We start from the raw sequence: 17835 nt of genomic DNA, 5'->3' as shown, positions 1-17835 counted from the left end.
GGCCTGGGGCCAAAGGAATGCCAGATGGCCAGGAGGCATGCTGGATAAGCTGACCACAAGAATGCCACCACCCCATTACCCCCTACACATAAATGCAGAAATAGCTGATTATTATCTCCCTTCTAACCCTTTACTTCCATACAGATGTTGAAACCACAAGCATAGCTGATCAAGATTTGACCTCTATACAACCTTCCTGGGGTGGTGATAATGAGCAGTCCATCATCTCGCCCCCACAACGCAGGCACAGTTACCAGGCAATGTAGCCGGGAAAGACAACCCACCTTTTAAAAAAAGGGGGCCACTTTCAAAAAGCCTGCTTTGTCCCCACTTAATAAAGGCAGCCAAAGAGAGCCAGCCCCAGAGTCAGTTGGGAGGAACTTCTCCTCTGTGCTACCTCCCTTGGGCTCGAGCATAAGCTTAACAAAATTTGTCTGGAAATTTTTCTGGGGTTTCCTCTCGATTTCTATCCTGGGGAACCCAAGAACCCCAATGCTGGTAACAGATGCCCAGTTGTTTCAGCACCATTTGTCAGAGAGACTATCTTTGCTTCATTGTATTGCCTTTGATCCTTTGTCAAGATCAGCTGACATTTATGGGTCTATTTCTGGGTTGCCTTATTTAATCAATACTATTGATTTGATTATCTTAAAACTTTTAAGGTATGTTACTCATAGCAAGAATCAACTGTTCTAAATCTAGACTGGCTTGTTCATCGCCATTTAATGTAGTATTTGTATATGATAGATAAAATTCTTTAACAAAAAAAATCTATTGTCACATCCTAACGGAAGGCTGATGTGAAACAACCATTGTTTTACAGTCGTTACATTCATTTAAGTATAGTTAAAAAGAGAAAAACTTGTATTAACCAGAAGTTAGTCATAAAATTTAAATATAGTACTCTTTAAAAGGGGGGCATAGAGAACAGAATAAATTCCTCACCAAGTGTGACTATTGTGAATTTTAATTCTAATGAGAAGCAAAGTCAACATGAGGATTACACTGTTAACAGGATTTCACTTCCAATTACAGGGATTACAAGTGTGAAAGACTTTGCTCTCTCATGATAAAGGAAATCCTGAGTGTCTTCACCAAAGAACTGGGAAGGATACTAGAATAATGACTGAGCAGGAGGCTTGGATCCTTAAGTGGGAGCTCATATTGCCTGGCCTGAGTCTGCAGAAATAAATGCTAGTTGGGGAGTTGTAGGCTGATGAGGCCAGAGGGTAAATTACATGTTCATCCTTTTGGGGTAAAAGTAAATTAGAGAGTAAATGACTAAAAAAGTAAAGCTTAAACAGAAGCTATCAAACTAGTTAAATACTGATTTTTAAAAAATGTTGGTTCCAACTGTATTCTCTTTAAAATACTACATAAACATAGGTACTGATTGTAAAATAACTACTAAATAAAATTGACTAAACAGTTATTGTCAGACAGAAAACTTAATTAGGTCAGCTATGTACTAAATTTAAGAAGATACAAGTTATACACTCTTGGCATTCTTTATTTAGTGAGTGGGTCCTCAAAGGCACCACAGAACTTATCATATGTCCCTAAACCTAGGATACATTGTTTCATATTTTCACATTTCTCAAGTCACAATGTACGAGGTGTGATTAAAAAAAATGTGAATGCTGCTGCCGAGCGCCATTCAACAGAAAGGAAGCCACATTAGTAACAGTGTGTGACAAGTTTTAACTTGTTTGGTGCAGTCAATCGGGTGTGAGCTACGGTTGAGAGGTGTGTTTTAAAGTGTGCTGTAAATCATCCTCCATAATGACCAAGCTCTGTGTCACTCATCACTTATGGTATATGGCAATTTCTGTCAAGTAAAAACATTACGGTGTGTCCTCATCCACTTATTCACCGGATCTGGCACCATGCGATTTCTGGCTCTTCCTTAAAGTCAAAATGACCATGAAAGGTAAACGTTTTGAATGGGTTTAGGACATCGAGGAAACAAACCACGACTGAGCAACTAAAGGCACTCACAAAAGAAGACTTCCAGAACTGCTTCAGAAAGTGGCAAGAAGGATGGGATAAGTGTGCTTGAAGTGAGGGGGAGTGTTCTGAGGGGATATTAATGGTTATGTCTTTTACTGTAATAATTTTTTTAAATTTAAAACATTCACCATATATTTTGATCACACCTCGTAGTTCATGATAGATATAAACAAAAAGCTGTTATTAAGTATCATAACCAGTGGCATTTAAGAATTAAGAAAATATGATGACACTAAAAGAAGTCAGGGTAGGGATTTGCTAGAAGGATACCGGAGGGAACAGGTATCCTTCTGGAGAACAGTAATGTTCTCTATCTTGATAGGGTTTAGGTTACACAAATAACTCAGCACATGTACACTTAAGATTTGTGCATTTCATTATATGTACATTTTGTCTCAAGAGATAAAGATGTAAATTCTGGACTTTAGTTAATGTTATGTATGCTGAAATTATTCAAGGGGTAATGTACAAATGTGTACAATTTAATTTGAAATGCATCAAATTAAGAGATTAATAGTGGAATAAAAATAGATCAAAATGGAATAAAAATTTAAACTGAGAACATCTGAACAATCAGCAGCCACAGAAAGAAACAGTATCTAACCTTAAGCAGAGCCTCCTGAAAATACAGTGGCCACTGACCCCCTATCCCAGGAATTTCTTGATGGGAAAGACTAACCTTCAAATAGCACCACAGCGTGCAAATTTAGCCTCCATTAGCACCATAAAACCCAGTAGAACCCTCCATATTTTCTCTCAAAGCGCTAATGCTCCCACTCCCCCCTTTTTTGTCAAGTTTAGTATATAGTATCAGACTTTTATTTCTGATTATTCAGCAAGTTACTCATCACCAAGTACTCCCACATGCATATGTAAATAAACTTTATCTTTTCTCCTGTTAATCTGTCTATTGTCAGTTAATATGCAGACCCCCAACCACTAAACCCAAATTGGAAAAGATTTCCTCCCAACAAACAATAAAATGGACTGGTGGATGGATAGAGGGATTAACAGATCAATATACAATAAAGAAAGTACAGCAAAATATTAACGGTAGAATCTAGGTGGTGGTTATATGGGTCTTCACTGCAAAGTTCTTTCAACTTGGTTTTATATGAAAATATTCATATTGAGATATTCAGAAAAGTTGAAGGAAAGAAAAAGGAAGGAAGGAAGGAAGGGAGGGAGGGAGGGAGGGAGGGAAGGAGGGAGGGAAACAAGGAGGGAGGGAAGGAAAAACAAAACAAAACAAAACAAACATGGTACTTGATGAGAGCCACTCTATACCCAAGAAGAGATAACCAGCCACTAGGAGACTTACCTTATAAATCCAAGCCTATTAATTTATGATGAACATCAGTCTAAAATTACAATAACCACCTAATTACAAGTGCCAGTGCCTGTAATGGTCACTCTTGGTGACAAAAGTAAATTAGAGCTCATTAACCTTTCGTTCTGTCAAACAGCACTCATTCCCTCCCCAAGTGTTTCCTGCTTCCAAAAAGTCCTTATACAATATGGTGATCCAAGCTCGCAAACCACCCAGAGGAGAGTAGGTGCCCTGTACCTGGTCCCTGCTTACTGTATGGAGGGTCACCATGATTGCGACACTGCAGAAGGATAACATACACATTCTACTCCTCCCTGGCTCGTGAGCAGAAGCATGTAGCTCACTTATGCTCATTTCATGGAGAGTTTCAGTGACTAGATTCTGGTGATCTTTACTCTGTTAATTCATGATGGACCTTAAAGAATTTGGCTGATCTTTGTCCCTGGTTTCTGAGAGGGAACCTCTAAGTCTTTGGACCATCTTTGTTATTCACATGAGCCCTGACAGTTTATGCTAACGAGGTGACTCAGAGTTGGTGTCTAGAGAGTTCCAGGATGGGGACTGGCCATGCTGAAAGACCAAAAGGGTGATTAGAAGTTTGAGCCCATGAACCATGTGGTATCAGCCCAACCTCTTGGGAGGGGAGGGGGACTGGAGACTGAATTCAATGTGGCCAGTGATTCCATCAATCATGCCTACATAATGAAACCCAATAAAAACTCAGGTGAGCCTCCAGGTTGGTAATACAGTGATGTGCTGGGAGGGGAAGTGTCCAGAAGACAAGGAAACTGTGTCTTTGAGATCTCCCAGACCTCACCACATGCGTCTCTTTTTTTGGCTGACTCTGATTTGTCATTCTAGAGAATTACTGAATCTGAGGGGGTAGTAGCAACCACCAAATCTGTGTGACTTTGGGGTCAGCTGGATGGCTCAGTTGGTTAGAGCGTGAGCTTTGAGCAGCAGGGTTGCTGGTTCTATTCCCACGTGGGCCAGGGAGCTGCGCCCTCTGCAACTAGACTGAAGACAACGAGCTGCCGCTGAGCTGCTGGAGGGGCGGCTGGACGGCTCAATTGGTTAGAGCATGAGCTCTTAACAACAAGGTTGCCAGTTCGACTCCTGCAAGGGATGGTGGGCTGCGGCCCCCACAACTAGACTGAATATGGCGACTGCACTTGGAGCTGAGCTGCGCCCTTCACAACTAAGACTGAAAGGACAACAACTTGACTTGGAGCTGATGGGCCCTGGGAAGAACACACTGCTCCCCAACAAGGTTCTGTTCCCCCACCCCAATAAAATCTTAAAAAATAAATAGTGTGACTTTGTCAGAAGTGCCCCTGGCCTGGGAACCCCTGAGCTTGTGGCTGCTGTCACGTAGAGGAGTGTGCCCTGGGAAGTCAGTGTCAGAACTGAATTGCAACAGGAAACTTTGAGGACTATTATAGAAATTTGAATATGGATTCTATATTAGATGATATTACTGAATCAAAGTAATTCATCTTGTGATAATTATCTGTGGTAGTGTGGGAACATCCTTGTTCTTAAGAGACACCGCTGAAGTATTTAGGGGTAAAGTGTTGGGATGTCTGCAACTGACTTGCAAATGGTTTAAAAAAGTGCCTGTGTGTGTAGAGAGAGAACTGACAATTTTAAGTGAAGGGTATGTGGGCATTTAAAGTACCATTCTTCCAACTTTTCAGTAAAATTCAGGTTTGAATTTTTTAAAATAGAAACTTGGGGAAATGCATCAGCAAAGGTTAAAAGGAAAAAAACGAAGCTAAATGTGGTAAAAATTTAAAAATGATTGAAGCTGGGACATGGATATATAGGGTCACGTACTATCCTATTTTTGTATAGGTTTGAAGTTTCAAAATAAAACGTCTTTTAAAAATGGTATCAGAAAGGCTTTACTCTTTGAAAATACACACAATATCATTTGTTTCTAAAAAACTTCCTCCCTAATCTATACTTAAGCCTGTTTTCTTGGTTCCTACTTAAGAGATTCATTCTTTTGTTTGAAATATTATCCATTTCCTAATTACATACTAAGTTCAGAACAGAGTGCCAAGTTCTCAGGGGATAATTAAAAAGCAATCCAGATTAAGTCCCAGTTCCTAGCTTACTGGCGAATTGTAAAATAAGATACACATGACCCAAATAAGGAATGAATCGCAATATATATGAAAAAGCACCTGATGACAGCAAATCAACGTGGGGTGGAACTTGTTGCGTAGGTGGGATTCAAATTGAGCACATTTTCTTCCCGGAGGGAGGAAGCTAAAGGCAAGGAAGTCAGCCAGGACCCACCCAAATGGGCCAGACGTTGGCTGATGGGCCAGGCTAGGTAGGACAAGACAGAAAGAAGAAAATGTCAAACTAGAAACTGGGGTATGGAAAAGAGGGAGGAGTCAAAGCAGACCGAGATTTTAAGACTTGAGTCCTAAAACACAGTGTTGATGACAGAAATAAGGAAATTGGGAGACGCGTCTTGTTATATAGGAATAAAGGTTAAATTTTAAGCATGTTGAGTTTAAATTGGTATTTATTCCCCACTTGACATCTTATGTTGCAGTAACATCAAATTACTTGTAAGTTGCCTGATGCTATTTCTCATCTGCTGGCCTCTTGGCCTGAAAGGTTCATCGGACCCTGTCCACCTGGCAGACTGATTCTCTAAGAAGCTCCCAGGGATTGTGACAAGGATGAGGGTCTAGAAGCTAACATGGATGCGTGCCGGCCCACGTGTGCTAAGGAATCCACTGGAAGCCAGGAAGTATCACCCACGGTTGCTGCCCCCCAAAGGCCCAAGTCCTCTCCTGTATCTACCAGGGGCTCAGAGATGAACTCTTTTGGGAATCCTTCAGTCTTGTACCCCCACACCCTTGTCCACTGCCTAACATATCAGTTCCTCTGGTCACTTTGCATTCTGACACTCTGCTCTCATACTGTGCTTTCTTTCTCCTGATACGAAACCTGATTATGTTCTGCTCCCCGCCACACTGTTTCCTCTGAACACTCTGGGACCCCATCCTATGGTGAGCAGAGTGACCTGCATCATCAGCCTTTTCACCGAACACTCCCTCCCGCGAGCTTTACTCAACCCTGTATCTACCCAGGGCAACTTTCTCAGGTGAGCAGCACCCTTTCTCCCACATCTCACTCACACACACACACACACACACACACACACACACACACACGAGGCAGGAAGGTCAGGCATTCTGCTCACTCTCCATAATGCTGTTTCCAGACCCTCTTCTCATAAAAGCCCCTTGTCCTCTCCTCTCTGATATTACATAAAGCAGTAGCAGCGTTTCTCACATTTGGAGTTATTTTGACCAGTAAGATCATTAAACACACACAAAAAAACCCTCCACTAGTTTCAAAAAAGAAAGCACTTTCTATTCCAAAAAAAGTGGGAAGGACATAATCTTAGAATAAAGAACATTCCTCTAAGCGAAGTAATTTAGCATTGAAGAACTCCCCCGTGGCCACTGGTCTCAGTGCCCTCTGTGTTAAGTCGCCAAGCCCCGCCTCTCCTCATGTGAATGACACATCCCAAACTCCAGGCCCAGTGGCTCCTTACCACCCTTAACCTGATGACCTCCTTACCTCTCTTCGTCAGCTACCCACTCCTGTGGCCACATCCTAGGTGTTACCATCTCATAGTCTGTGGCCATACTGCCTACTCTTTCTGCTCTGACACTTTAGTTCCCCCAAGATTATCTGTTCCATTTCATCAAGACCTCTAGTTCTTTGACCCATCCACTTTCTCCCTATCAATACCCTCCTCTTTGCCCATATCCCATGGTCCATCATGACCGTTTCTCTTGCCAATATCCTCAGTTCTCGTGTTCCACTGTCCTTCATTTGCACCCATTTGCAAAAACCACAACTGTTCCACCTTGACTGGATTGGATCTGGTTCCATTCCACACCCTCGTGGTGGACTGTCTAAGCAATGGCCCCAACAGTTTCACACCTTGCTGTATCTACCCCCAGGGCACTGACCCTGGCCTTGGCCATGTGTCTAGCTTGGAAATGGAACAGCAGTACATGTGACACAAGCAGAAACTTGAACAACAGTTACACATTGGAGCTTGCTCTCTTGCCGCTGTTAGAATCACGCCACCATATTAAAACCAGGGCTAGCCAGCTGGAGAATTAGGGGACACTTGGAGAAGAAAGAAACCAAGGTGCTCCAGTCAACAGTCAGCCAGCCCCCAGATGCCCCAGCAGGTGACAGATGCGGGAGGGAGCCCCAGGTGAGACAGCTCAGCCTGACCCAGATCAGCAGAACCGCCCATCTGAGCCCCACACAATCCCTGGGAAAACTGTTTTAAGCCATTAAATTTCAGGGTGGTTTGTCGTTTAGGAAAAGCTAATTTATGTAACCCAGAAGCTAAACAACACTAGAAGAAATTTATACAACAAAGCAGACTAGTACCAGCTATTTCTACCTCTCCTCGACTCAAACCCATTCTGCCACTCCTTCCCCTGCTTATTAGATATCAAATGTTCATAGAAGAGAGAAACCATTAGATAAGGACTTTCGCAATCCCCAGCCTCCCCACCCCTACGTGCCTATATCAGGACCTGTCTGTCTTCCTGACCTGTAGGAGTCACCTCTCCCACATCCCCCACCCCCCCACCCCCCACCCCCCGCCCAGATATCCACCCTGTGCTCTGATCTTCTCGCCTTCCTTGCTCCTCAGTTCTCTCCTTCCTGCCTCTACCTCCCTCTCATCAGCATTTAATCTCTCCCACATTAAAACACCACCAATAACAACAAAAATTCTCTCTCCTTCTCTTACTATTGTCTGACTTCAGGCATACCTGTTTTACTGCACTTCACTTCCTCACGCTTCACAGGTGTCAAGTTTGACACAAACTGAACCTCCACTAGGAACAAGATTACAACTCACTTCATTGCAATACTTGCTTTATTGCAGTGGTTTGGAAAGGAACCCACAAGATCTTTGAGGTATGACTGTACTACTGTTTTCACTTTCTCCAACTATTTGAAAGTGGCTTTTTGGTGTTTAAAAAAAACTTTCTCACTTCCCCTTCATTTCTCAAAGTGCTATCTGGCTTCTCCCTCCCTCCCCAGTCCACTGCCACCACCTTCCATGCTCCCCGGCTAAGTCCTATGCACGTTTCTGTATATGTCCCTGAATCGCAACAGCAACTAATATGCTGACCACTCCCTCTTGCTTGAATTCTCCCTCTCCCCTTGGCTGCTGCTGTCACCATACCCTGTTGCCTTCCTCATGCCTCTATGCTGGATTGTTTTTGGCCGTTGTTGCAGCAACTCGTCCTCTGCCGGACTCTTTGGTGTCGTTTTTCCTCAGGATTGCATACTCTGCCTTCTTTCTCAACACATTCTTCTAAGACAATCTCACTCACTGGCATGGCTTCCATTATTATCTAGGCTGCTGACTCACCAAATCTGCATTGCTGGCAGGGCTCTCTTTCTCTCGGTCTCTCTTCCTCCCTCCCGAGCCCCACATACACGTAGCCAAGAGCCTAGTGGACAGCGCCACATAGATGAGCCAAAGGCACCTTTAAATCAACGTGTCCTCAACCAAACTCCTTCTCTCCACTCCAAATCTGTTCTCTTCCAACCTTCCCATGTCAGGAGACATCCTGAAATCCTCTCTTAGCTCCTCTTTCTTGGGCATATAAATGACCAAGTCCTGGTGAGTCTGTCTCCTAAGCTGAAAAGCACTTAAATTCATGCACTTCTGTCTGGGTTCATGACCAATTCTCTACCCGAAGTCACTACTAGCTCTTACCTAGATAACTGAACATTTTTCTCACTGCTCTTCCTGTTTTAACTCTCCTTCCAATCCATTTTTCACACTATAGCCAAAGTGGTCTTTCTAATGTGCAAATCTAATCATTTCCTTCCATGGATATTGTTTTATTCCATCTTGACTCTCTAGTACTCAGCACACAGTACCCAAGGCACATAATAATAATGTCTACTGGGTAACATGAATAAATTACTGAAACATTCAGTAGGTCAACACTTGGACATACAAACTAAAGATGTAAGTGTCACAGATTAACATTATGAAAGGAGTGAAAAGCCCAGTTTGACAACCAAACAGTAATACCAAATTTAAGCAATTTATGGTATCTTAGTCTTAAAATCATAACTACAAGGTTTACATCAAACTCTTAAAAATTACTGCTCTACTTTATCCCCTCCCTCCATACAAAAAGTGAATTGCTTTACTTTCCAACAGAATAAAAAACAAATGTGAAAAATCAACGTTTACTTACGTGCAAAGAATTGACTGGTCCTCACGATCTATAAAACAAAACAAAACAAACAAAAAAAGAAAGTGACCATTTGCCTGGTTTTAAAAATATTTGATACAATAAAGTTGCAGTAATAGCTATAAAATATTAGTAACTCTACTCCTTTCAGGCCAAGTTAACTTTTCACCAACCCTATTATACAGTCCTAAATCCAGTCAAGTTTTCTTATTCTTATGACAGATTCTCTGGGAGTAAATCACAACCCAGGCTTAGAAGACTTTATATGCCTCATCAACCTTGATTCTCAACCCGGTTGCTTATCCAATTCAGCTGGGAAGTTTTACAACAACGTATCTATTGGAGCTCCACCTTTACTCAATCATTTTCAAGGAGGATAGGGATTGAAAAATCCCACTTTTAAATAAGTTCCCTAGGTGATTCTGAGGCCGAGCCAGGTTTGGAAGATCAACGCCTTTCAGAATGACTTTAAGAATACTCACAACCAGAGAGGAATCACTATTAATTTGACCTTAAAGAAGAAGAAAAAAACTAGTATCAAACACTGAGTGGCAAAGGAGGCTGAAGGAAGATAAACATATATATGAAGGTTAGCCACTGTCTCAAGTCAAAATGTAATATATACAAAAAAATAAGGAAGAATGCACAATGAAAAAAATCTAATGATTTTAAAGTCATCAGTGATTTAAGTATTCAACTCAATTTTTCAAATGAAAAAGGTGAAATTCAAACCCAAGTGTAGCCCATGGACAAAACCACCAGTGTAGGATGTATGATTTCCAATCACTTACGAGCATCATTATCTCTATTTTAGATGGGAAATTGTTCCCCAAGGAGGTCAGGTGATCCTCCCAAGTCACACAACTACTGAGAGGCAAGGATGCTGGGGTGGGAACCAGCTGGGTCTGCCACTAGTACCTGTGTTCTCAACACTACTACCCAAGTTTGCCATTGCTTCAAAAGGAAGCAATGGGGCCTGGCCCAGGTAGCGTTTTTTGTCACTCTCTGTGCTCTCTCTCTGGTGAATGCCCTCGGGTGCTCAAAGGTGGATGCTATCAGGTGCTGCACGAGGATCTCACAGTAGTTCAGGCAAAAGTAACATTTGTGAAAGAGAAATAGTTTATTCACTATGTTATATAATATTAGTAAAATACACAAATCCATTCCTATATTATTTGTATAAATACTGCCCAGCCCCTCAAACCTAATTTAATTCCTAATACAGACACACCTCGGAGATATTGTGGGTTCGGTTCCAGACTACGACAATAAAGTGCGCATTGCAGTAAGTGAATGGTAATCTTTTCGCTGGTGGAGGGTCTTGCCTTCAATTTGTAAAACACACAACATCTGTGAAGCACAACAAAGCCAAGCGCAATAAAATGAGGTATGCCCGTAGCTCCTGACTGCGGTCTTAGCCTCCTTCTGGCTGCCGTTGGCAGCATTCATGGCACACAGCTGATGTCTGCCCCGTGTTCACTTTTACAGAGGTCATGCCATATCCTTTCTTTGACATGCTCCTTCCAGATCCACAACTTCTTGGATATCCCCAAATGTCCTTTCCTGCTCAGCGCAGCTGTATCTCCTCGGGGGAACCTTTCCAGACACGCTCCTTCAGGTACCTCACTGTTTCCTTCTTTTAACCATACTTCGGAGTTACACAAACAAGACCGCCAGTTCCCTGCCTAGTAGAATGAGCTGCCCGAGAGCAGAGACTGTCTTATTTCTTTATTGCCAGAATTAACTGTTAGCCTTAGTTATGCTGAGAGAAACACTGCTAGGTACCACACCGGGCACTGGCAGGGTTGTGGGAACCGGAATCTTTTGTTCTAGTTTCAACTCTGCTGCAAATTACGTATCTATAAATGAGGCATTGATTCCTTGCTGGTTTCCAGTTCTTTACCTATAAAACTAGGTTTTAACAAGTCTTTGCTTGTTCACTCTAAATATGAACCCTCAGACCCCTAAGTTCTCCTGGTTTGAGCAATTTCTATAGAACTCCACTATGTCAAGCTTTTTTCTTTTTTATGACTTTTCTGTACTGGTTTACACTGAAACCCAAACACACAAACATACACACAAAAGTAACCAAAATTAAATGGCCTCCTAATCCATTCAGAACAGCTTTCTTCTTGCTTCTGTACACGCTATCATTGTCTGATATTTGAGGCCTACTCTACCATAATCAACCCTTCCAATCTATTCCATACTTTATTGCCCCCATGCTTCCCACTCCCCCACCCAACTAAAAACAAAACAAAGTAACTCTCTTCTAGTGAGATTTATCTATTCTCCTTTTTTGTTTGTCTAGTCATGTACTGCCTTCGGGCCTCAGTTTCACTATCAATACAATAGCGGAATGGGCTTCATGACGACCAGGATTCTCTCTGGTTGTGCCTATGACTCCTGCCTTCTGCTATACTGAATACATCCTTCAAGGACCAGCTTCAGCACTGCAACAGTTTACAATAAACTTATCTCTAAAAACCTACAAATGTAACCAAACATAGCCTTATACTGATATTTAAGGGAAACAATTTTACTTCCAAAATTGCAACTAGCCTAAAGACTAGGGACTCATTTGATAGCCCATTTTCCAAAGCAACTCTCCAGAATTACATACCATTTATGGAGGTACTCAAAAAATCCATGTTGAATTAAATTGTATTTTCAACAGTGAAAATGGTTACAAATCAATGATCTCAGCTCCTACCTTAAAACACAGCAAATCAAAACCAAAATAAGTAAAAGGAAGAAAATGGCAAAGAACTGAAATCAATGAAATAGGAAACAGAAAGAAGGAAAAAATGCAGCAAAATGCTGGTTCTTTGAGAAAAATCAATGAAATTGATAAACTTCTAGCCAAACTGATCAGGAAAAAGACACAAATTACCAAAACAATACCACTACATATCCCATAGATAAAAAATAATAAGGAAATATTAGGAACCACTTTATATCAAAAAATTTGACAGTGAAGATGAAAGGGACAAGTTCTTGAAAGATAAAATATTAAAGCTTACTCAAGAAGAAATAATAACCTGAAAAGCCCTATTTCTATTAAAGAAATTGAATTTGTGAAATATGATATTATATGTCAATTGTACCTCAATAAAAAAAATTAATTTGTAATTAAAAACTTTCCCAAAAAGAAAACATAGCTTCACTGGTGACTTCTACAAAACATTGAAGGGGGAAAAGAAAATGATACCAACTCTATATAAACTCTTCAGAACATTGAAGAGGAAGAAACATTTCCCAACCCATTCTAAGAGACAAGCCCTTACCCTAATACTAAAATCAGAAAAAGACATTATAATAAAAGAAAATGACATACAAATATCTCTCATAAACAATGGCACAAAAATTCTTAATGAAATGTTGGCAAATCAAGTCCAACAATATATAAAAAGGATCATACACACGATGAGCAAGTCGTGTTTATCCTCAGAATGCAAGGTCAGCTCAACATCCAAAAGGCACACAATCTATCTAATTCACTGTATCGAGACTAAAGTGGAAAACCATATAATCATTTGAATAGATATAGAAAAAACATTTAATAAAACAAAACATCCATTCATGATTAAACAATAAAAACCTCAGCAAACTAGGAATACAGGGAATTCCATCAATCTGATAAAGGGTATCTACAAAAAACCCTTTCGTTGACATAATCCTTAACGGTGAAACACTGAATGTCGCCCCCTTTAAGATCAGGAATAAAATAAGAATGTTCTCACCACACCTACTCAATACCACAAGGCAAGAAAAAAAATTAAAAGTATAGAATTGGAGAGGAGGAAATAAAATGTCTCTATTTACAGAGGGCATGATTGTCTACACAGAAAATCCCAAACAATCTCCAAAAAAAACCCTTCCAGAATGAGTTTTGCAAGATTGCAAAATACAATGTCAATATATAGTATATTTAAAAAAGAATATTCCTATACATTAATTGTGAACAATTGGACATTAAAAAATTTAAAGTTCCCCTGAAAACGAAAAACATGAAATCCTTATCTATATTAAGATATATATTATAGTTAGGCATAAATCTAATGAAAACTGAGTTTGTAATTTTTGTAATCAAATTTATGTCTAAGAACTTTCATTCATTCGTTGACTATTTCTTGAGCAACTACTACTATGTGCCAGGCACACTGCATTTTATTGATACAATATCCCCTAGAATCCAAACTGAAGAAAAAAATTAAGCTCTCTTCTGTTTTTGCATTAAACAAACAAACAATGGAACCATATGCTCTGAATCCTCTGCATGTCCCCTCTCTAGCTATAGAACTTCTTCATAGGCCCATTTACATTTAGCTATTTGCTCACATTGTAATTGAAAACCTAAATTGATCAGCATTGGAAGGTAGTATGAGCTCCATCAGCAACTGCATGTGCTACTGACCTACCCCAGCAGATGTCCCCACCCAATTGTGTTGTATATGGAGTACATCCGCAGGTAGCCTTCTGCTTACCGAATGGAATGTAACAGAGTTGGTTAGAGTGGGTTATTTTATGTATCAAACTTTTAAATTATGTAATCAAAGCTACCAACTACTATCATTCTTTTTAACTTTCACATAGAAATTTATTTTTGTGGATAAGAATGTGTCACATTGCCTTGTTTTTCAATCCTAGCTCATACCTCTTACTATCTACATTTTCTTGGTCAAGTTTTTAACTTCTTGCACCTCCATAAAGTAGGCATAGTAATCCTATTTACTTTATAGTATTGTTGTGGATTAAATAACACACCCATAAAGCCAATTCGCTCAGTGCCTGGAACATAGTAATACTCAATAAATGTCCATTTTAGCATTAATGATGGTATTAATAATACTACGATACACTAATCAGCCACATCTTCCTCATTCTGTAGCCACATAGTTTGTTTGAGAACCCAGTAATGGGACATTAACATTTATCCCTGTTAACTATTTTGTGAGATCTAATTCCCCAATCAACCTATCAAGACATTTTTTAAATTCTGGGTTTTTTTCATCAAATGATGATTTATTTTCCCTCCCAGATTCATGTCATCTACACATGTTTGCATCCCGTTCTCTAAGTATATTGATAAAAATGTTGGAAAGGGTCCAAGCCCATTGATGCACACACCCTGAAACCTGGCCAACCTCGGTCATTGCTCAGCACCTCAAGTACAACCTTTCAGCAAGCAGCCACAAGGATAGCACAGCAGACTGTGAAATGCCATGCAGAAGTCCTAATTCCCTGTTAACACAATGCTATCTACTGTATTTTCCTTCCCACCAAGCGGAAGTAATGTGGTCAATGTTTTCATGTTGTTTTTAGACTGTTAACAATAGATTTCAGAATCTTTCCTGGCAGCTGTATTAAGCTCAGAAGTCTGGAGTTTCTTCCCTTTTAAAAATTAGAATTACATATGTGAGCCTGTCCCAGCCTTCTGGAAACTTCCCTTCAATATAGTACCTCAAAGACCAGAGGATCAACAATTTCAGTTGTAAGAATGTATTAGTTCAGATGAGGAAATACGGATTCAGTTAGAGAAGGGGTGTACTTTCTCCAGTTTCTTCTCCATATAAGAGAGTTTGCTCATTTATACAAATGTTTTTCTGTATATAAAGATTATTCTTAATAGAGACAGAACCAAAACCAAAGCTGACAATCTTTCTTTCTCCATTATATAGCAACAATTTATCACAGCCATAGCCATTTCTTAGTATTATTTAGCTTTGAACCTAAGAAAGGTTATTAAATTTCACCTTTTTTTAAGCCTAAGCTGATTTGGGGTATTGAACCTGTTGACATTATTCTAGTCTTGAAGTACTTCCTACTTGCCTCAGAGAACCTGGTATACAAAAGTATCCAAATCAAACTTGAAGAAATGGGTATTGTAGTTTAATTTCTTCACACTACCCTCAAACCCAGTCACCAGGACACCCTTTCCTTGACCTGCAATTTGATGAAAGGTAGATGTAACAACATATCCTGTCATTTCTGATGATCATGAAACTACTTCACAAGAACTGCACAGATTGTATTAAACCTTATAGAACTTATTTTAAAAAAAATACAAGGAGGTAGAGGTGGAGTAATTATAGACGACTTCACATAGCACTAGGAAGTCTCATGTGCAATGTAGTCTTTTTGAGCATTCAAAACTGCTATATCCTTGTTTTCAAAAACAATGTCCCTTCATAAGCCACTGTGTCTAAAGCCACGATTCAAATAAATGACTCTTCAAATTTATATTTCATTCTACATCCAAAAGAAAACAATAAAAAAAAAAAAATCAACCAACTCGACACAGGCTTTTTAACTTTTGTTGTCTCCTTTACATGCATTTAAATCGGAAATATTTTCTCATCTTTCTTTCCCCAATGAAGCATCCACCTTTTCTATTATTCTTCCTGTTGGTTTTAAAACCTAATGCAATAGAGCTTTGATTATTATGCTGGCTTGTGGTGGAGGTCAAGTGGATATAAAAACTAGATGCTTTTTAACATAAAAATTAACGTGAAGTATTTATGAAGCAACAAACACACCAGCTTCCTATGAAAAATGGCCACTTTGCCCATTCTAATCTTAAGAATTCATCATTTTCTACAATACATATTTATTACTTTTTAATCTTTTTTAACAAGATTTTTTAAAGTCTAATCTTTTTTGAAAAGATTTTAGTATCTAATAAAATACCTAATTACATTGAAGAAATTCTGACTACTGAGCATTCTGACATTTCCAGTTACCTTGAAGCATGCATCTGTAAGCAGATTCAGATATGGCATAGATGTGCGGAGGCATCTCGTGACGTTTCTTCCCTCTGTACATTTCAATAATGTTCTCAGAGTAAATTGGAAGATTCTTGTAAGGATTTATGACTACACAGAAGAGTCCAGAATAAGTCTAGAATAAAAATAAAGTACAGTTTTTTTAAAAAATGCATATATCAGACAAACCACACAGTAATTTGAACAAGGAGCCTTTATCCTTGGAATGATTAATCTATCCCCCAAATTAAATCTAGCCCACGACGGGCAATTCCAAACCACAAGGAGTTCTCTCAGAGAGTTTATTAAGTGGCACTTTCCTGGATTCAATCCCTTCATCTGTAAGATGGAAATAATAATATGCTTCATGATTTCACAGGGCTACTATAAGGTTCAAACAATATGTTATTTGTCTACACTCAGATTCCACACTGCAACTACTCTTGAAGAAAATACCATTTGTTAAGTTTGGGTATAGTATCAAAGAATATCCACAATTTTCTAAAAAGGTGATTATTAAAGAGATTTACCAAAATGTAAAATTTTGTACTCTTCTAATTTTTGTTTTGGAAACTATAGTTTTTCTTTTCATAAAAAATAATTCGTTAACTTGTTATACATTTATTTTTAAGATAATTTATTTAAATAAATGGTTTATTATTTTTAAATGAATTGACATTTTAAGAATTTGTTTTAATTTTTACTACAGTAAATATCTATAAACATAAACAAAAGCTCTCTGGGGGTTCTCATTAATTTTTAAGAGCCACTAGTCTAGAAGATAGAAACCTTTCCTGATCAGTACAGTAATCAGTACTCACAACTGATACTATAAACACTTTTGACTTTTAGATTTTTTTAAGTTCACATGGAATGATATCTGAGCATAATCTACAAAATCGACCCTGGGAATTATGGAAAAACAAGAACAGTTGGGATTCCTGCCAGGTGCTCCAGTCCTCTGAGGGACTAACGGTGTCTGGAAATGACACTCAGTCGCATTATGAAGCAGACCTGTTACTTAGGTGATTTGGGCAGACCAAATCTAAAGGCAGGAGGACACTAAACAAGGCTGAGAACTGATGGTGTTCAGCTCCATGGCCTGCTTCCCCGGGAAACACTAAGGGGAATTCTAACTAACAGCTGTGTTCCTAAGGGCTCTGAAACCCTTGGCAGTTGCCACCAGAAGGCACTCTAGAGACTACTTTGAATACTGCAGTTACTAGTGGTGCTAAAACAAGAGAAGGAAAGCCCGCCGGAATAGGTTGTTAAGTGATCAGAACGATCCCCGTGGCTGTTCTCTCTCTCTTTCCTTAACTCACAGTCTAGGCTCTAACGTGGAATGCCCTTCCTACCAGAGGTATAAGAGAGGACAGAAGGCAAAGAGCCTGCCCTAAGGTCACTGATTGGGCTGTCTGCCTGACAGCTGAACTGACTAGATGGACATCTG

General features: G+C 39.6%; 1 protein-coding gene across 9 annotated transcripts in view; it reads right to left on the bottom strand.

The window, feature by feature from the left end:
• The window catches only part of MYH10 (myosin heavy chain 10), a 127210-nt gene that overhangs the window by 87006 nt on the left and 22369 nt on the right, over positions 1–17835 (bottom strand). For all 9 annotated transcript variants that reach the window (XM_081028953.1, XM_081028955.1, XM_081028951.1 and 6 more), the window contains exons 3-4: positions 16365–16521; positions 9625–9652 (exon numbers count right to left, since the gene is read on the bottom strand). In XM_081028953.1, coding sequence (XP_080885079.1) covers positions 9625–9652; positions 16365–16521 — 185 coding nt within the window. The remainder of the gene's footprint in view (positions 1–9624; positions 9653–16364; positions 16522–17835) is intronic.

The sequence above is a fragment of the Rhinolophus hipposideros genome, assembly GCF_964194185.1.
Source record: "Rhinolophus hipposideros genome assembly, chromosome: 20".
NCBI classification, from domain to species: Eukaryota; Metazoa; Chordata; class Mammalia; order Chiroptera; family Rhinolophidae; genus Rhinolophus; species Rhinolophus hipposideros.
The sequence above is the reverse complement of the archived record's forward strand: the minus strand, read 5'-3'. Positions and strand labels throughout refer to the sequence as shown.